The sequence below is a fragment of the Tursiops truncatus genome, chromosome 2 (genome assembly GCF_011762595.2).
Source record: "Tursiops truncatus isolate mTurTru1 chromosome 2, mTurTru1.mat.Y, whole genome shotgun sequence".
Taxonomy (NCBI): Eukaryota; Metazoa; Chordata; class Mammalia; order Artiodactyla; family Delphinidae; genus Tursiops; species Tursiops truncatus.
This window is the reverse complement of record NC_047035.1, coordinates 3194319-3214796: the sequence shown is the minus strand read 5'-3', so window position 1 is coordinate 3214796 and position 20478 is coordinate 3194319. Positions and strand designations below refer to the sequence as shown.

The 20478-nt window shown below is 48.7% G+C and overlaps 2 protein-coding genes and 1 non-coding gene across 13 annotated transcripts in view; 2 read left to right on the top strand and 1 right to left on the bottom strand.

Annotated features, from left to right (window-relative positions):
* Window positions 1–6834, top strand: part of ZNF839 (zinc finger protein 839) — a 21251-nt gene extending 14417 nt beyond the window's left edge. For all 7 annotated transcript variants that reach the window (XM_073800023.1, XM_033850591.2, XM_073800024.1 and 4 more), the window contains 2 exons: window positions 55–184; window positions 987–6834. In XM_073800023.1, coding sequence (XP_073656124.1) covers window positions 55–184; window positions 987–1870 — 1014 coding nt within the window. In that variant the 3' untranslated portion in view covers window positions 1871–6834. The remainder of the gene's footprint in view (window positions 1–54; window positions 185–986) is intronic.
* On the bottom strand, window positions 4256–20478 carry CINP (cyclin dependent kinase 2 interacting protein). 5 transcript variants are annotated; one of them, XM_073800027.1, is made up of 7 exons: window positions 20376–20478; window positions 16921–17089; window positions 13532–13661; window positions 7759–7888; window positions 5979–6834; window positions 4833–5432; window positions 4360–4669 (listed from the first exon to the last, which is right to left on the bottom strand). In XM_073800027.1, exons 1-5 carry the CDS (start codon window positions 20380–20382, stop codon window positions 6632–6634), a joined length of 639 nt encoding a protein of 212 aa, XP_073656128.1. In that variant the 5' UTR covers window positions 20383–20478; the 3' UTR covers window positions 4360–4669; window positions 4833–5432; window positions 5979–6631. The 5 variants fall into 5 exon arrangements, with proteins under 5 accessions (XP_019807682.1, XP_073656128.1, XP_073656129.1 ...); XM_073800028.1 differs by having other exon boundaries at window positions 5261–5432; XM_073800029.1 differs by having other exon boundaries at window positions 4360–4666; window positions 5261–5432.
* LOC117311460 (U5 spliceosomal RNA) lies at window positions 14406–14521 on the top strand. Its single transcript, XR_004525659.1, has one exon. It is a non-coding gene; the product is annotated as a U5 spliceosomal RNA (small nuclear RNA).

Here is a 20478-nt window from a genome sequence, read left to right as displayed (position 1 = left end):
TGCAAGATGGCCTGCTTCTCCCTAGTCTTAGCTGGTTGCATCTTCTCTTCCTAGACCGCAGAGGACAGGCTGGCTTCGGTGAAAAGGACCAGAAGAGAAACTGTGCCCCAGGACACCACAGAGTATTCTGCCGATGGTGGAGGCCTGCAGAGGCTGGCCTCGTGTGCCCCAGCTGCCAGTGCGGGTAAAACACTCTTTGCGGGGTGCACCCTGGGGCTCAGAGGCCTGCTGCTCGGGTGGGTGCCCCTATGGCCACATCTCAGAGAACCCTCTGGTTTCTCAAGAGTTTTACCCCAACCTCCCAGTGTGCTGTGGTTCCATGTTTATTCCCCATGAGTCTTGGGGTCTTTGGGGTTTTCTTGGGTGCTTTCTTGAAACGAAGACCTGCCTCGTGGTACTGAGTCGGTTGTACCTGGCGGGGGTCCCAAGAAGTTAGGCAGACCTGAGACCAGGGACAGGTCCCAAGGACACACCAAGTCCACGGCTTGGCTTTCGTGAGCCTTGGCTCTAAGTGCCAGCTGAGAGTTAACGTTCGAAAATGGGACGTGTTCCGGCTTTATTTCACCAGAACTGATCAATGAGACAGCTCGAACGTACGGCGGGCACGCTGAGAATGGTTATACAACTTTCTAAAATCTTATCAGGGCCGCCCGATACCTCGCCTGATCCTGAAGTCTCTAATTTAAAGAGGCATTCTCCCTTCTAGAACTTATTACTTAATTCTTCCGGAGGGGAGGGCAGATTTATTCATTGAGAACCATGAAAACCCTCTGGCACCTGCTTGGAACACAGCTCCTCTCCCCTAACTAGTCTGAGTTTCCTCTTTTAATTTCATCCATTCTTGGAAGCTACCAAGTAACAAGGAGGGTTTATGTTTTCATTTTTTGGGCAAGAAAATTACTTTGGACTAGCTTGTTTTGCATAGTGAGTACAGTGACCGGCCATAGCAGTACACAAATGATTGTCTGTTTTTCCCAACTGTTTAGGTTTTGCCCCTGGAGTGAATGGGGGCGCGTCTCACCTACCTGAAGAAAGTCCCACGATGCCGGTTTCTGAGCTCGACAGCAGCACAGCACAGGCGGGCCAGCAGCTGAAAGCATTTGCTGACTCAGCCGCCGGGAGTGGGTCTGCAGACCCTGCTCTCTTGTTTCGAGAAGCCCGTGGGCTGGGGGTTTATACTCAGTTAGGAGAACCAGGGTCTCTGGCCCAAGACCAGGTGGCAGCGTCCTCTGGGGAGAAGGCCCAGGAACACTTGTCAGGACAGGATGCTGGGGACGGCCACGGAAGCCGGGCTCTCTGCGGCACCTCCATGGCCCTGCTGCCTGGCCGGCCTGGAAATGCAGAGGCGGGAAGCCTCCGCGAGGTGCGCGGCTCCCACCTGAGCAGCCCGCGGTCCGGCCCCGGCGAGGTCCTGCTTCTGGAGGCCGCGGCCCCGCCACAGGAGAAAGCATGGTCCGTGGACGTCATGCCAGCCGGCTATGCCTACGGCACCACGTCCGAGCCGGGGCCTCAACCCAGCCAGGGTGGATTGCTGGGTCCTGAAGGAGGCCTCACAGGCCACGCAGGGGACTTGGACCAGTCGCCCTGCGGGACCGAGACACACGCTGACCGGAGGGAGCTGGAGGGCATCACTGCCGTCAGGGAAGCCATGGCTTTCGAAAATGCCAGTGGGGGTCCCACGTTGCCATCCCAGCGACAGGAGCAGATATTTATCCAGACTTCTGATGGGCATACCTTGTCCCATCCAGGCTCCATAGTGTCTGGGGAGGGGGACATTGTCATAGTGACCGACACAGAGGGGCCTGCCCTGCAGCCGGGCCCCCCGGAAGGAGTTCCTCTGGAAACCATGGAGACGGAGCCCTGTCAGTGAAATGGAGGCAGAACCGCAGTCCTAGCTTTGTATGTATTTTACCTGGAGGTCTACTCCAAGGAATGTTTATTTTTCTAATGTGAATACTGACACAAGTGAACATTTTATTTATAAAGAATAATGTCTTTCTACCCCACTGTCTACCTTTTTCTACATCTTTCTCATTGTAATAATGGCAGATAGTTACCTGATAACAAATTCCCGATACATCTAACTGGTAGGAGCTTTTGACCGCTATTGCAGTTAATACCACTACACTGTTTCTTGAATCTCCCCTGCTCCCCAGTTCCAAAAAACTACGCCCCCTTTCTCTTCGGTGATATGCTGCTCTTTCACCAGACTTGGTCCATACTAGAAGCTTCTTTTGGGCTCAATAAAAAAATAAATACATAAGCTTGCCATCTGGGCAGCATTTTATTGGGAAGTAGGAAAGAAAGTTGTTTCTACTGACACTTTATGGATGAGGAAAGTGAGGCATAGGGATGGGACCCCCAGTCCTTTGATGTCCCACGTGTAAAGTCATTTATCAAGATCTCTCTTTTTATGGAACGTTTTCCTTGGCTCTATTACAGGGAGAGAAAGGGAGGGCCATTTGCCCACACACAGATGACAGCATCAAGAGGGCACAGCTGACCTCTGCCCCCGCTGGCAGAGACTGTCAGCAGAGGCCCCGGGCAGGCGGAGCTGCGGGTTGTGGGCTGCACCCCCTGGTGCTGTGCTCCCGTCAGGCCCGCTGTGGAGGGGCGGGCTTTATTCTTGGGGGCCACATTGCCTACAGCCCTCTCAAGTGACTGGGGGCGTCTTCCTGTCCTCTAACTTGATGTCAAAGCGGGTCCAACAGGAACAGAAGGGTGGGCGTCCCTGCGGGATGGAATGAGTAAACCACAGCTGCTCAGGAGAGTCGGGCTCGAGGGTCAGGCCATGGCACTGATGCCGAGAGCTCAGCTTCTCTGTACACTGGTGCCCAGTCGAATCTCAGAGACAGAGTTTTGGGTGAAGTAGAAAAGGACAGCTTTATTACTCTGCCAGACAAAGGGGGACACAGTGGGCTCCTGCCTTGGAAAAACTATGTGTCCCAGCCCGGGAGGATCTGATAACGAGTTTTATAACAATACCTCCCAAGGGCGGGGTTGCTGACAAGATGAGGGGCCGCGGGGTCTCAGGCGCGGGCCTCCTAGCCTTGCTGAGCTTCTCGAGGCCTTGCTGAGCTTCTCGGGTCCCTGTGATCTCGCCTCCTAGCCTTGGCCGCTCCTCCCTTGATTAGCAGCTGTTCAAACCTGCCCTTTGGCACTCAGGGGAGGTCACGGAGGCTGGAGTCTTGCCTACAAGAAACGGGGGACAAGGCCTCCATGCCCGGGAGCCCCACAGTACCCGCTCGGTTTCAGCACATCCTGTGGACCAGGCACTTCTCGGGAACCCAGAGCTGCGCGAAACCACTGGGGGTCCAGTCCTGGGGGCCTGGAGCATGGGGGTTAGGACATCAACATGCGAACCTGGGGGGACACATCCAGAGCATGGCACCTCTCAAGTAAAAATGTGAGCCGGTGGGCATTCAGGGAGTTGAGTGGCTCTGCTCCAGAGGTGGTCCAGACCCAGGTCGCTTCCGCACCTAGGGTGGCCCTCTTCCCAGAGGTCTCAGAAGGCTTGCTGCCCCGTGTGTCTGCTCCATCCCCCGGAGAGAGGAGCCTGTGAGGGTGGCGATCTGGGAGATGCACACAAGGCCTCTGCTCACATCTCATTGGTCCTTGGCCGCACCTTGCTGCAAAAAAGGCTCTGAAACCTCCTCCTAAACTGGTAGCCATAGCCAGGTAACACTTACATGAAGCAGAGAATCAACACCAAAGGAGGACCCGCCAAACGCCTCCCCCTAGAGTGGTTAAAATTGCTTCGGGTCAGTCTGGAGAGGCGGTAGTAGCAGCTCGAAACAACAAAGGGGTGTGCGTCTCCTGCTCACAAGTCATGTCACTCAGAGGTCGCGGGGGACCCAGCAGGGGCAGCCACATCTCAAGCACTGCTGGTGACGCCACCAGAGGGAGAGAGCTTCGGGAGAGGTTAGACCTACCACGAGAGGCAGTTCGGTGGCCACATGGTCCCACCCAGGCCCAAGGGCACTGAAGTGCAGGCTTCCCATGGGCCGGGAAGGCAGGAGTCTGGGAGTATTTGGTGAATAGCGTGAGTGGTTGATCAACAGAAGTCACATTATCACTGTTGTTCACAGCTGTGCTGTGTTCGGTACCTTGTGATTACTTTCATGGTTTGTCTAAGCTTTTGTGTTTCCTGGAAAGAGAGAGGGAGGGAATTTTTTTTTTAGTTTTCATTAAATGTACTTATCGTGAATTCATCTTGAACTGCTTCCCCATCCCAGTTCTGTTTTTGTGGATTCTACCTGTTAATATTTCTTTACTGTCTATTTCGCAAGATTTCCAGAGGCAGAGGAGATATCTGGTGATCAATCCACTATGCTTAGAAGTCCAATATGGGTTCTCCAATGGCTTCATTGTTCCTTTCAGATAGAAATTGTCCTATAGTTGTGTAATGACTTTGGAACTCAGCAAACTCAACAGCCGAGAGCTCTTCCATCCATCTGATGCCTCTTCCGCTGCGTGAGGGACCCCTGGGCTAATGCCACTGGACACCTGGCTCATTCACTGTTTGTCCTTTGCAGTGAAACGGAGCAGGACCCGGTGGGACTCCTGGGCACAAGTCCTTCCATGTCACCCATTTCTTGTTAGTAGGAGATTGGTTTCATTCAGCTTCCATGGCCTTCCCCGAGTTCCAAAGGGCAGGTTCAAACAGCTGCTAATCAGGGAATGGAGGGGATGCAGAGACAAGAGGAGTAGTCAAGAAACAATAGTGCAGCCTTAGGGCAGGGTCCTGGTTCCTCCTCAAGGGATACACAGAACAATACCTTTGAGCTCTTCTGCAGAGCTAAAACCCCCAACAAACAGAAGACGTTAACTACCTGATGAAGCACTCTTTATTCCAGAAAGGCCACAGTTTGATGATGCCAGATATTTGGACTGAAGGAACGGGGGCCCTGCACACACTCTCATCCTTATCCTCAACCCCACCCCAGGTTGGGACACACAGTTCTGAGGGCATTAGCCCGCTGTTGCCCCCTTTGCCTGGCAAGGCAATAAAGCTATTCTTTTCTTCTTCACCCCAAACTCTATCTCCGAGATTCAATTCAGTGCTAGTGCACAGAGGTGGGGTTTTGGCATCAGCAGCATTGATCGTTTCCATTAGTTCTTCTGGGCAACCTGGGTGTCCGAGGACGAGGCATCACGAACACAGGAAATGTCCTAGAAAGGGCTAGAAATTCTTCAGGGTCTCCTCTGAAGAGCATTTGTTCTTTAAGTAACCACACCCCACCCCAAACATAAAACTGACCTCGTGCCTCGGAGGGCCCCGTCCCGCCTGTCTGGCTCAGGACTGCAGCCTGCTGTCTAAGCCGCAGGACGCAGGGGGCAGGGTGCCACTTTTGCCGAATGCTGACCAGGCGGTTTCCAGACAGCAGGACATCTGACAGGCTGCTTTTCTGATGGTTAGATTTTAATAAATACTGCAAAGGAAACAGAAATTCTAAGACATGTTGCCTTTAAATGCTTTGGCTATGCCAACTTACACAGTGAGATATCCTTTCGCTCAAAATACATTCCCATCATATATAAAGTCTTTTATTTTGGGAATATTTTCTTTCTTTGCCTGGGATGCTAGAAGTTCAGTTTCATGAGGCTACAACCTGTATCACACAGCATGAAGTTTCTTAGATTTCTGTTTCTGGGGAGCAATGGCAGGACTGACCCTGGATATCTGGTTGCAAATATTGCCAAACTATAGGATTTATGCCCAGAGAATGACATGGAAGACACTTCACTTGGCCTGTTGCAGCCTCAGTACAAAAATAGGGGTAATGTTTTGGTAGCCAGTTTTCATTTCCATGATGCTGGTCTTTGCTCAGTGACTCTACGGTACTTTAAAGGTTAGTTGTGATTACAAAACTAATACGGTCCCACAGTTTAAACAATACGCAAAAATATTAAACCAGGGATTTTCTAAGTAAATGTAATCTATGTAAAATACACCTAATTTACAAAAACAAGATCACTTAGTCATTCTGTTGAGGAATTCATTTATTTCGGGCAGAAGTCTTCATAGTGACAAATTCACAGTAGGTGCAGATGACGCTGAGTGGTGGACGGCAGGCAGCAGCGATAACCGCAGAGAGCTGGTGAAATGATCAGGTCTGGAAGATCCTAAGGTCAGTGGGTGGCTGAGCCAGAGCACAGGTGAGATCCCAGGTTGCGACAGGGGCCGTGACCCCGGGGTGCGGCAGGGGCCGTGATTGGGGTGAGGCAGGGGCGTGATCCCGGGGTGCGGCAGAGGCCGTGACCCTGGCGTAAGGCAGGGGCCGTGATCCCGGGGTGCGGCAGGGGCCGTGATCCTGGGGTGCGGCAGGGGCCGTGACCCCGGCATAAGGCAGGGGCCGTGATTGGGGTGAGGCAGGGGCCATGATCCCGGGGTGCGGCGGGGGCGTGATCCCGGGGTGAGGCAGGGGCCGTGATCCCGGGGTATGGCAGGGGCGTGATCCTGGGGTGCGGCAGGGGCCGTGACCCCGGCGTAAGGCAGGGGCCGTGATCCCGGGGTGCGGCAGGGGCGTGATCAGGGTGCGGCACAGGGCCCACCCGAAAGACCGTCCGCCGTGGGAGCTGCAGAAGCTGAGGTCCAGAGCCCGGAGGAGCGCGGAGCCGCACTGGGAGGTCACAGCGCTCGGTGCCCGGTTTCAAGCAGCATGCTTTCCAGAAGCAGCCTGCTGTCGCCCTCCACGTAGGGCTGGTGCAGCCACATGGACAGGTAGCTCAGGGCCAGGTCACGGTCGGCCGTGTGCGCCAGCTGCTCCACGACGGTGCGCTTCAGGCGGAGCTCCCGGCCGTACATGTCAGAGAGCTTGCGGGAGACCTCGTCTGAAAGGAACGCGAGCCGTCCTTGAACAGTGGCATTCAAGGGGGTACCCTTGACTAGGGACGACCCGCCACTTTTTTTTTTTGGCCACACCGCACAGCTTGCGGGACCTTAATTCCCAGACCAGGGATGGAACCCGCACCCTCTGAAGTGAAAGCACTGAGTCTTAACCACTGGACAGCCAGGGACTTTGCAAAGCTCCTCCTTAAAAGCTAGAGTCAGCGACAGCACAAGAGGAAGAAGGGCTCCAGCCAGTGCAGATTAGAATCAGATAACATGGTAAATAAGTGTCATGAAATTAAAAAGTACCTGTTACCTTTCCACTCGACTCTTAGGAACTGGCAATCATTATACATAGCAGATTGACCTCAAACTGACAATGTTCAATAAACACGTTACGTGAGGTGATTTTCTCCCTTATTTAAGCCTCAAAGCAACATCAAATAGCTTAGTCCTTCTTTTAAACTAATAAAGCAAAAACACAGCCCTTACCTCACAGCTTAGTTATGTAATGGAGTTTGTTTTCCCAGCGGTCCTCTTCCATGGGGTGGGCTGAAGTGACCCCCACCCCCCCGCCATGTACTTTTTAAATAAAACAAAGCAAAAACCCATCCTTCTTGAAAAACAAAAACGAGATTTCTGCCTCTACAGAGGAGGCAAAGTGCATTCTACCCGTTGGCCTTAAAGGGCTAATAATGGCAACTTGCTTCATGGGTCTCTAATTACATTTAATATTCTTTGCTGATTAGTGGGTAATTAAAGGCAAGAAGAAACACTCCTCTAAGATGTCCTCATCTCCTTCCTTCCCAATGGATCCTCTTCAATTGAATTTCAAAGCCTGTCAGCTTCTTAGAGGGCCAGATCTAAATGACACCAAATGCTCTCATAACCTACCCTTGAAAATCAACGCAGGAAGAACTACTTACAAAAATAGGCTGTGGGCCACGTGTGGAACAGGGGGGGCCGTTTTCTCTCCTCCCCATAATGGTAATCTTCTAGTTCACAAATCCCCTTGGTAGTGGAAGACAGCTTTTCCATTTTCATCTGTATTTTGGTCTGAAAAGATATTAATTTAGAATATGAGATTATTATTTGAAATCCTCTCTTAGATTCAATAACTCTAAGATTTCAAAGCTAAGAAATGTAAGTCTGCTGAGATCGTAAGTCCAGTGATCAACAACATTAACTCCATGTGCAGCAAATTTCCAGGGAGAAGGAGACTGACAGTTGCTACGATTTCACTAATTTGGATGACTTCAGTAATAAAGCCCACATCTCCAGTGCTGGAGAAGAGGAAGCTTGCTGGGTCCCGCTTCATTAAGTTTTCCGAACATCACTAATTTTTTAGCACCAAAGACCTGGAGGGGTGGCAAGGCAGGCTCTCGCTTTTATGGAATGAGAGGAGAAGGGGCATTAAATGAGCTCATTTCTGACTCTTTTTTAAAAAATTAATTAATTAATTAATCTTTGGCTGCACTGGGTCTTCGTGGCTGCGCGTGGGGGCTACTCTTCATTGCCGTGCGCGGACTGCTCATTGCAGTTGCTTCTCTTGTTGTGGAGCACGGGCTCTAGGTGCACCGGCTCTGTAGTTGTGGCTCGCGGGCTCTACAGCGCAGGCTCAGTAGTTGTGGCTCACGGGCTTAGTTGCTCCGTGGCATGTGGGATCTTCCTGGACACCAGGGATCAAACCCGTGTCCCCTGCCTTGGCAGGCGGATTCTTAACCACTGCACCAACCAGGGAAGTCCCTCATTTCTGACTCTTATGAACTGCCTTTGAGTTTAATGCCAAAAGCTCGGCCTCTGTGCACCAGTGTCGAGTCAAATCTTGGAGACAGAGTTTTGGGTGAAGCAGAAAAGAATAGCTTTATTGCTTTGCCAGGCAAAGGGGGACACAGCGGGCTCCTGCCCTGAAAAACTATGTGTCCCCAACCCGGGAGGATCTGATGAGGGGTTTTATAGCAACAGTTCAAGGGTGGGGTTGCTGATAAGATTCGAGTGTGTGTGGGGCCTGCACTCCTTTAATCTGGTCTCACCAATGGTCCTCTCCTAATCTTTTTTTTTTTTCCCCCCCGGTACGCAGGCCTCTCACTGTTGTGGCCTCTCCTGTTGTGGAGCACAGGCTCCGGACGCGCAGGCTCAGTGGCCATGGCTCACGGGCCCAGCCGCTCCGCGGCATGTGGGATTTTCCCGGACCGGGGAATGAACCCACGTCCCCTGCATTGGCAGGCGGACTCTCAACCACTGCGCCACCAGGGAAGCCCCTCTCCTAATCTTGATGAGCTTCTCGGGTCCCTTTAATCTCGCCTCAGGTGGTTTCTTGGCTGCTCTTGCTTTGCTCAGCAACTGTCTGAACCTGCCCTTTGGAACTCAGGGAAGGTCATGGAGGCTGGAGTCTTGTCTACAAACAAGAAACGGGGGACGGAAAGGCTTCCGTGCCCAGGAGCCCCACAGGGTCCTGCTCTGTTTCCAGTTTACTGAAACCTCTTTGAGGCTTGTTTCCTTGTTTATAAAATGGTAATAACGAAAGGCAGCCCTACACACTTCACACAGGAAGGAAGTGGTGAGGACGTGACGTGGACGGTGCCTCAGCGTACGCCAGGCTCTGTGCTGCGGCACAAAGTGGCTGCTTCCACGGGGTGTCGGGGGACTAAGTTAGTACTTGTGGAGCACCTGGTCAGAGCTACGTAAGGGTTTGTTAAGTAAAACAAATGGGTGAAGTAACAGAGATTCCAGATATCAGTAGCATGGGTCTACTAAGACCACAAGTCTAGGTCCTAAGTATGGAGTTAGCTTTATGTACCCAGGGGGTATAAGCAAAGATATATAAATCGTCAAAATCTTAATTCCTTGCACTTAGTCCTTCAACCACCCTCCAATTACATCTGAAGAGGCGTGCACTAAATTTAGCGAACATTAATTTTTAAAGGACTAGACTCCTTTTCCCAAATCTTTCCAGGTTCGATATGTCACTTGACCCAACCCCAAGAGGCAGGACTCATCATTTCCGTACCACAGGTGGGAAAATTCTCTAGGTTGCTGAGCTAGGGAAGCACGAGGCCAGGACTTGATAACACGCTTTCCGACCCCAAGTCTCTTGACACCCAATCCTGAGCTCTCTCCTCTGTCCTGCAGCAGCTCCACCTAATGCTAAGAAAAGCTGATAAAGGTCAGGAGAGCCAAGAAGATCCTGGAGGCTTGACACCACCGGGCCAGAGGTGCCAGCCGCATTCTGGGGCTCATTCATCAATGACGATACCAAAGTCTCATGCACGTGCAGCCCTAAAGTGACAGCAGCTGGACACGCTCTCAGCTCCACGTCCCCTCCCAAAGCCAACAGCCCACGCCTCGAGATGTTCGTCCAACTTAGGGACAAGGGTGCCTCCACCCTCTACCAATTTCAGATTCAAGACAAAGTCAAGTTCGGGAAACCATTCTCTCTAAAGGATGGAGGAAAATAGGAAAAATAATATCAGTATCCTTAAGGATCAACATTGGTTTTGAACCTAAGAATGTGAACTAATTCTCAAATCACTTTATTTTACTTTATATTTTGGCCGCGCTGTACGGCTTGCGGGATCTTAGTTCCCTGACCAGGGATCGAACCCAGACCCCCGGCAGTGAAAGTGCAGAGTCTTAACCACTGGACTGCCAGGGAAGTCCCTCAAACCACTTTAAAATAGAATAAATTCACTGGAGCAGAACTTTGGGGCCTGACAACTAGCACCCATGGTCAGCCCAGGCTTTGTCTGAAGACCTTGGGAACGCAGGTCACTATGGGCACGCAGTCACCTAAAACCTTGCAGCCACTTTCAGCTGCCCTGCCAGGCCACACCCCCTCACCCTGGACCCGTGCTGTGGGTAGAGGGACCAGGGCCAGGACGTGTCACCTGTTACTGCTCAGTCCATCAAGCCACTGGCTGGATGTTCTGGACCTTGACTCTACCTCCTAACATCCTCCCAGGCCGTCCCTCCTCCGTGCGGGTCAGCGGGACTGAGGAAGGGGTCCCGTGGTACCAGACAGCCACTTAAGAATGGGGAGAGCCAAGGATGGCCAAGTAAAACCAGTCAGTCATTCCTGACATGCCTGAAATGGAAGGCAAAATACCTCTTCCCCCTCGTCCCGCGCAGGCGCTCTTCCCTAACGAGGTGTGCATAGGTACAGAGTTATAAATGAGGACTTGTGAACTAAAGAAAGCCAAATGGCATTTAGAAACAAAATCCTTCCCAGGGTTTTCACATTTTATAAAAGTCACATTAGTATATGTCAAAAGTGTTTCTCATTTTAACCCAGTTTGGGGATTCTGTGAAATGTTTTTTTTTTTTTTTGCGGTATGCGGGCCTTTCACTGTTGTGGCCTCTCCCGTTGCAGAGCACAGGCTCCGGACGCACAGGCTCCAGACGCGCAGGCTCAGCGGCCATGGCTCACGGGCCCAGCCGCTCCGCGTCATGTGGGATCTTCCCGGACTGGGGCACGAACCCGTGTCCCCTGCAACGGCAGGCACACTCTCAACCACTGTGCCACCGGGGAAGCCCTCTGTGAAGTGTTTTATGCCAGAAAGGAAGATGGAAGGTCAAGGATGAAGAGGTTCTGGTGGGAGTGTTGCCACATCTAACAACAAATGACCGAGCCCAGCATCGTGTGTTTAACTTTGTTGGCTATTTAAAGTATTTCAGTATACACAGGGAACTATATTCAATATCCCGTAACAAACCATAATGGAAAAGGATATGAGAAAGAATATGTATTTATATGTCTAACTGAATCACTTTGCTGTACACCAGAAACACAACATTGGAAATCAACTATACTTCAGTGAAACAACAACAACAAAAACTGACAATTAAAAGCTAAGTGTGGGACTTCCCTGGTGGCGCAGTTGTTAAGAATCTGCCTGCCAATGCAGGGGACACGGGTTCGAGCCCTGGTCCAGAAAGATCCCACATGCCACGGAGCAACTAAGCCCATGTGCCACAACTATTGAGCCTGCGCTCTAGAGCCCACGAGCCACAACTACTGAAGCCCACGCGCCTAGAGCCCGTGCTCTGCAACAAGAGAAGCCACTGCAATGAGAGGCCCACGCACCACAAGGAAGAGTAGCCCCCACTCGCCGCAACTAGAGAAAGCCTGTGCGCAGCAACAAAGACCCAAAGCAGCCAAAAATAAATAAATTAATTAATTTTAAAAAAAGCTAAGTGTGACCAGGAAATAAATAAATAAAATATTTCAATATAGGAACTTAGCCATTCAGTTTCTTCTCTTTCAAACAATATGTGTGCCCATGCTTGGTCCAAACAAAACCACTTGCCATAATCAAATGGGTTAATTTGGGGAAAAAACATACATGTGGTCAGTTTTCAATTGGGTCATTCTGGAAATTTTGATTGATTACTCTGCCTGTGTTAATTCTCTACTGGTCCAGAAGTCTAGGTCTAGAACTCAACTACTGGAGGCACAGCTGTGAACCTGGAGATAAAACAAAGAAAACACCAAGCTCACACACCTTATCCTCCAGCCTTCCTGTGAGTGGGGCTTAAAACAAAGTGACTGATGACCCAGGCCTGTCTTGTTCCTGCCTGAGCACCAGGTGGAGAGCCTGGGCAGGGGGAGCAAGTGTTCCTTATCACAGCACAACCCACAGGCAGCATCACAAAACAGACGGGACGACTACAAAAACCTAATCATTTATTTAGAGGAGACAAATAGCCCCATACAGGGCAAGATATCTTGAAGACAATATTGCATTTCAAGCAAACAAAAGGCTAAATCACCAAAATGTTCTCAATGCACTATTTATTTTTCTCATTTTAATGTTTCAGAAAGCATTACATCTTACAATGGATGTGATGTTTAAAAGGGCAGTGCTTCTTTCCTGAAAAACTCTTAAACCTATCGTCTGCCTCATAATACGTGGGACCCTAACTTTGAATAAGTGGTATCTTGAAGAAATACAATTATATTTGACATATTCTGTTTAAAAAGGCAAGGAAGCATGTAAAACATTAGAAACATTTCCATCAAGAAAGGTTAAACTATACAGACTTTCTATGTTTGTGGGAAGCTTTAGTTAGTTAGTTCAAAGATGTGCAAAACCTTATCCCTGTGTCTGGTTGAGATGAGGTGTTTCGTGCACATGTGGTGGCCAGCATGGTGGGTACTGACATCCAGACTTTAAACAAACATATAAGAGCATCTCTTATGTGCGAGATCAAGGCTCACAGGCCCAATGCAGCTCAAAGCCTATTTCTGTGTGTCCCTTGAGCTAAGAATGGGTTTTACATTTTTAAGTGGTTGAAAAAAAAAAATCAAAAGCAGAATATTTTGTGACACGTGAAAATTATCTGAAATGCAAAGTTCAGCATCCATAAATAGAGTTTTATGGGAACACAGCCGCACCCACTCGCCTCTGTACTGTCGATGAGTAGACGTGAGAGTGCCTGCCGGGTCCCCAAAGCCTGACACACTTCCTGTGGAGCCTGGGAGTGGGTGAAATTGCCCTGGCAACATGCAGAACCAAAAGAACCAAGGTCTAGGACAGCCTCTTGGGAAACAAGATTTATGGGACACGTAGAGCGAGAGAGACAAATGGAGGAGGTTGAGGAAGGAAAAACGAAAGCTTGGTGAAGGAAAGCACGACCAACCACGTGGAATGCTGCACAGTGCTTGTGCACACGCGACACCCGAGGATCCCTGCACCTTACCAAAGCATCCAGGGTGGTCTGCAGCCCCTCGCACAGCATCTCGAGCTCCCTGCTGTATTCTGGGTGCTCCTTTTCTGCATTTTCATCAGAAGCCAGGCTGCTGCTCTCTAATCCTATCGTGTCTTTGCTCCTGGACAAGATGGAAAAGAGTGGGAACAAAATACACTCCACAGGCTCGCTTCATTTCGTTGTGATGAACCCTCGAAAACTCAATATCCATGTACTTAGGTCATCATCGACTTTTTCCATTGGCGTCGTTTCACGTCATCACATTTACATGTTATTTACATATACAACGAATATGTCCATCCGCTACTCAATTCTGCCCTAGAACAAGTCAATTCAATCCAGCCCTGTGGCATCCTAAGGGGGTAAGACACGGATCATTTCCTCAGAGTCCACCAGCTAGGAATGCGTTTTGTAAACGGAAGGCTGTGACCCACAGCACCTGAAATAAATCTAGCGGGGCCACAATCAACAATTAAGGAACAAAATTAGGGACTTCCCTAGTGGTTCAGTGGTTAAAACTCTGCGCTTCCACTGCAGGGGACATGGGTTGGATCCCTGGTTGGGGAACTAAGATCCCACATGCCGTGCAGCATGGCCAAAAAAAAAGAAATTTAAGGAAAAAAATTAAACATTAGAATAGAAAATATCAGAGAGCATCTTATGCAGTAAGGTAAGAACTGTTTCATAGAACTTGCTAAGCAGGAAAAGGCGGCAGAGGGCCGACGTGTGTGATATGTTTGAAAGAACTGGAAAGAGCCAGGGACCCAGGCCAGAAAGTTAAGACTCTAGACTCTGGCCAGTAGACAAAGATATACAAATATATAATTACAACTTTGAGAAATTAAAACTACACATATATAGATCCATACTCATGTTTCTCTTCAGATCATATAAATCTTTCGCATTTTGCTAAAGATTCTCGTGGGTAGGAACAAGCTTGAGTCTTGCTTAAATTTTTTGAGGCCTTGCATAAGCAAAGCTGATTAAAAAAAACAAAAACATATATATAGGAAAGTGCAAGAACAGTAAAGCAAATCTTCCAATTAGAATTGGCAACTGTCAACAGTTTTTTTCCATAACCCCTTTCTTTTTTTTTTAACATCTTTATTGGAGTAATTGCTTTACAATGGTGTGTTAGTTTCTGCTTTACAACAAAGTGAATCAGTTATACATATACATATGTTCCCATATCTCTTCCCTCTTGCGTCTCCCTCCCTCCCACCCTCCCTATCCCACCCCTCTAGGTGGTCACAAACCACCTAGCTGATCTCCCTGTGCCATGCGGCTGCTTCCCACTAGCTATCCACCCTACGTTTGGTAGTGTATATATGTCCATGCCACTCTCTTACTTTATCACAGCTTACCCTTCCCCCTCCCCATATCCTCAAGTCCATGCTCTAGTAGGTCTGTGTCTTTATTCCCGTCCTACCCCTAGGCTCTTCATGACATTTTTTTTTCCTTAGATTCCATGTATGTGTTAGCATACGGTATTTGTCTTTCTCTTTCTGACTTACTTCACTCTGTATGACAGTCTCTAGGTCCATCCACCTCACTACAATTAACTCAATTTCGTTTCTTTTTATGGCTGAGTAATATTCCATTGTATATATGTGCCACATCTTCTTTATCCATTCATCTGTTGATGGACACTTAGGTTGCTTCCATGTCCTGGCTATTGTAAATAGAGCTGCAGTGAACATTGTGGTACATGACTCTTTTTGAATTATGGTTTTCTCAGGGTATATGCCCAGTAGTGGGATTGCTGGGTCGTATGGTAGTTCTATTTGTAGTTTTTTAAGGAACCTCCATACTGTTCTCCATAGTGGCTGTATCAATTTACATTCCTGCCAACAGTGCAAGAGGGTTCCCTTTTCTCCACACCTTCTCCAGCATTTATTGTTTCTAGATTTTTTGATGATGGCCATTCTGACCGGTGTGAGATGATATCTCATTGTAGTTTTGATTTGCATTTCTCTAATGATTGATGATGTTGAGCATCCTTTCATGTGTTTGTTGGCCATCTGTACTCCTTTGTCTTTTTAGAAGAACTTGCTAAGGGAAAACATGCTCTTGTGTGTCTCCTCTGCTCTGAATACCCCTCTCTACTTCCGACACCTGGTCATCAAAGGGAGGGGGGCGCCTCTCCACACCAAGCAATTCTCAGGTTCTCCAGACACCAGCTGGGTGTCTTACAGTGTAACGCAATCCTGATGCTATCTATCAGAGACAGCATCAGATCCCACAGGTTAAGGGCTCTGTCCCACAAGACTGCCCCCGTCTTAACTTCAGACACCAATCACAAGTTCAGGTTGTTACCTGTGCTTAGGACGGACCAGCTGTCAATTGGAAGTTCCCACGACCCCCTCCTTGGGTTCAATTAATTTGCTAGACCAGCTCACAGGACTCAGGAAAACAGTTTACTTTCTGGACTACTGGTTTATTACAGAGGATATTAAAGGAGACCAATATCCTTTATTCGTGTCCTTTATTCATATACCTGTAGACAAGAGGTACTCAAGGCAAGGTCTGGAAGGTTGAGCAAAGGAGCTCCTGTCCCTGAGGAGTCTGGGGTACATTTCCCTTCAGGCACATGGAAGCGTTCTGGTTCCCCAACCCAGAAGCTCTCCAAACCCCCGTCCTTTTAGGTTTTTACGGAGGCTTCGTTATGAAGGCATGATTGATTAAATGATTGGCCATCGGTGATTAATTCAACTTCTAGCCCTTCTCACCTCCCTAGAGGTGAGGTAAGGGGGTGGGGCTGATTGTGCCAACTCTAGTCACGTGGTTACTGCCTCCCTCCTTAGGGTTTTCCAGAAGCCCCCTCATTAACACGAACTCAGGTGTGGTAGAAAGGGGTTTGTTATGGTAACAAGAGACTCCTTTCCCCTTTACCACTCTGGAGCTAGTCCAGGAACTGGAGAACAAAAGAAGAAATCTCAGCCTAACTAAAGATTCTCCCACTGCTCATGTCCCTAAGGAAATTATAAGGGTTTTAAGAGCCGTGTGTCAGGAAGGGACAAAGACGAAACATATATTTTTTTTTACTATAAATCACAATACCACAGAAATAAAATGCAGCATTATGAAGTGATACTTCTTCCTAGAAGATACCAGTGTCATGAATTGAGTCTGTATCCTTCTAATCCGTTTTTATAATTTTATATACAGATGTAACCATGGACAATTTATAGTATAATTTTGCATTTAAAATGTACACACACAGTTCATAGTTGCATGCATTATTTTATCACTTGCTTTTTCGCTTTATATAATTTATCCATGTTCCTAGAGACTACCCTTCCCATTCTAAAAGACTGCCATGAAATTTCTGCCCAATCATTAAGGGTGAAGCACACAGAGCACACTTTGTAGGTACTTACAATAAACTGATTTTCAGGTTGGCAATATTATTTGCAGTAGCAAAACCTCCATCATTGAGGGTTTCCCATTTCAGGATTAAATTATGCCAATCAGCTGCATTGTCCTTAATTTTCCTTGCACTGACAGATAAGACAGGTTTTCTGGGCGTTGCACTTCCAAGAGTCTTTGCTGATAGGGAGCAAAAGAAACATAATATTATGAAATTCATGATCACGGTTGGGGGGAAAACCCAAACTGTTCTAATTTGCAACCGTAAAACTATCGGCAACACTACATCCACTGAACAAAACACGTAGTGTTAATGAAGACGTGTGGATGAATGTGAAAGTCGCTGCAACAAGACAAAACAGAATTGTTTTTACGTTTTTAGGTCTCACCAGATATACAAATCCTCTCGAAGCTTAACGGCTCCACAAAGTTTTACCCCGAACACTCTGACCACTTTCAAAGGTTGGGAAGGAGGTGGAACTGTGACTTTCCGCCGCGAGGCTCCGATGTCCCTGCCTTACCGCGCCCGTTCTCCAGTCTCTGGAACTTTGATACCTGACGTTTGCTCAGAGCTTTGTGGGTCACCAGAGCTCACCACTCCAACACACTGACAAGCTGAACCCCGGAGATGCGGTGACGATCTCCATGCTAGGAATGCAGGAGGAGGTCCAAAGTCCTTCAGGACCCGGCTACTTCTCTGCCTCAACACTCACCTCAACCCCGACCTTGAAGCCCCTCGATCTCTAGCTAAAGTCAACTACTGGCAGCTCTTGAAAAGTCCTTTGCATGTGCAGTTCTCTCTGCTAGAAAGCTCTTTCCTTCCTCGGGCTAACGCTGCCCATACCCCAGGATTCACCCAGATCCCAGCTCCTGTGGGAAGCAACACCCAGACCACTCAGGCTGTTTGGGCCCTCCCAGCCCTCCTGTGCCCTCTCTTCTTCTCTACTTAGAATCCTTCAAAGGCGTCTCATGGCCCACAGGATAAGGTCCAAATTCTGAGAGAGGCCCCTTAAGGAATCCAGGACGCACAATGGCAGTATAGTTTGGAGTCTAGACTCTGAAGACCAGAATGACTGGGTTTGAATCCCAGCTCTGTCACTGCCAGTTGTACAATCTTGGGTTAAGTTAGTTAACCTCTCAGAGCCTCAAAGTGCCTATCTGTAAAATGGGGATAAAATATATCTACTACAAAGAGTTGATGTGAAGATCAGATAATACATATGAAGCTAGGAGTTCCTTGGCAGTTCAGTGGTTAGGACTCCACGCTTCCACTGCAGGGGGAGCGGGTTCGATCCTTGGTCGGGAAACTAAGATCCCACACGCCACACAGCGCGGCCAAAAAAATCCCCAAATAAAACATATACATATGTGTAAAGCTGTGAGGGTGTGAGGGCCTGGCACATGGCAAGTATCCAGCATAGGATGTATTACCACAAGGGCCTCTCCAACGTGTTTTTCCCACTGCCACCAAGCAGTAAATTCAATGCTGACGCTATCTATCTGGAGACAGCATCAGATTCCACAAGTTAATGACTCAGTCCTGTTAAGACTCCTCCCCCGCCTCCACTTTAGACATCTGTCTCAAGTCCAGGTTGTCACCTGTGCTCCTGACCTACCAGCTATAGGTCGGAGGTTCCAAAGACCCCCCTCCCTAGGGTTTGATTAATTTGCTAGAGTGGCTCACAGAAAACTCAGGAAAACATTTTACTTACTAGATTACTAGAAAGAGCCAGATGGAAGAGATGCATAGGGTAACGTACGTGGGCAGGGGTACAGAGCTGACAAGCTCTCTCCAAGTGCCACTCTCCCTGCGTCTCCACCTGTTCACCAACCTGGAAGCTCTCACAACCCTTTGCTTTTGTTTTTTTATGGAGGCTTCATTACATGGGCAGGATTGATTAAATGACTGACCATTGGTGACTGATTTAACCTCCAGCCTCTCTTGCCTTGTTGGAGATGGGGCTTTGGTGGGGTGGGACTGAAAGTTCCAACTCTCTAATCACATGGTTGGTTCCCCTGACAACCAGCCCCCATCCTTACGTTACCTAGGAGCTCCTCTTTTAAATATCATATTGATTTTTCATTCACTCTTTACTTATACAACTAACCAATATTCGCCAAGTGCCTACATTATGCCAGCTGTGGGGGCTGAAGTGACTAAATTAGATAGACCAGGACCATTTTCATTGAACTTACTTTCCAAAGATGAGGTGGATAACAGACAATTAGATGATCATCAGTTTAGATCATAAGTGCCACAAAATAAAACAGGGTCTTGTGTTAGCGTGAACCCCTGAGACGTTGTCATTTAGGCTGAAACCTGAATGATGAGAAGTCAACAGCAGAGGCCCTAAGGTGAGAATGAGCTTGGTGAGTGTGAAAAAAGAACAAGACCAGTGTGGCTAGAATGAAATGGAGAGAGAGGAGACAGTCAGACAGCTAGAAACTTATAGTCCAAGATAATAAGTTTGGATTTATTCCAAGTCAATGGAAAGCAAACAGTAAGCTTTGAGTTGGGAAGTGACATGATCTGATGTAGGTTTTTAGAAAGTCACTTCCACAAAGAAGTCCTCCTAGATCCACAGGTTGGGTAAGGACTCACTGCACTATATATCTGGAACACGCTGTACTTCATTCAGCTTCATTCATGACACTCACCAGTGTAGTGTATTTGCGTGTTTAATGTCTAGTACATTCCTTGATAGACTGTTAAGTTCCACCAGAGTAGGGACTAAGACTGTCTTGGTCCCTCTCATAATCTCAGCACGTAGTAGGTGCTGACTAGAATGTGTTAAACGGAAGATAAGCTCTTACCACCTGTACTATAATCTTCTAAGGGTTTCCCTCCGCCAGTAGGGGCTCCTTGCGGGCGAGGACCACGTGTGATTCATCGTGTCTGACCCATACCCAGCACATATTTAGGAACCAAAACCAATATTCTGACTTCAAGAAACTCACAGTCTAGCTGGGAAAGAGATCAGCTATCAATCACAGGGCAGGGCAGTAGCATAGTGACTACGTCACTTATCCCCTCCGAGCCTCGACTCCCCACCTGCTGACGTTACTTCATGGGATCGCTGTGCGCCTCAAACGAGCTGATCCACTGAAAGTACTTAGAACACGACTTGGCGCACAGTGAGTGCTCGCTGAATGATAGCTTTTATTACAAGCAGAAAGCTCTGTAGCCGGGAATTCTGAGGGGAGTTCAGGGAAAGTGCTCCGCTGGTGCTAATTTATAACGACAATTACAATTTGAGTGTCAGGATCTGCTAACACTCCTTTGCATCATCTCGTTCTACACATGAAAAAATCGAGGCTCGGCAAAACTGACTCCCGGGCTGACCGCAGAGCCTGATCGGGGCCAGCGGGCTGGGCTGGGGCAAGGGACGGACCGCCATTCAGCCCGAAGATCAAACTATAACAATGGTACCCTCCCTGCCTGGGGGACCTTGCCCTTCTCACGCACCTTCCATGCTGGCTGCAGAGATCCCAGGAAAGAGACCCGGAGCCCCGCCCACGCACGCCGGAAGTCCTATACGTCACTTCCGTCCCGCCCACCGCCTCCTGAG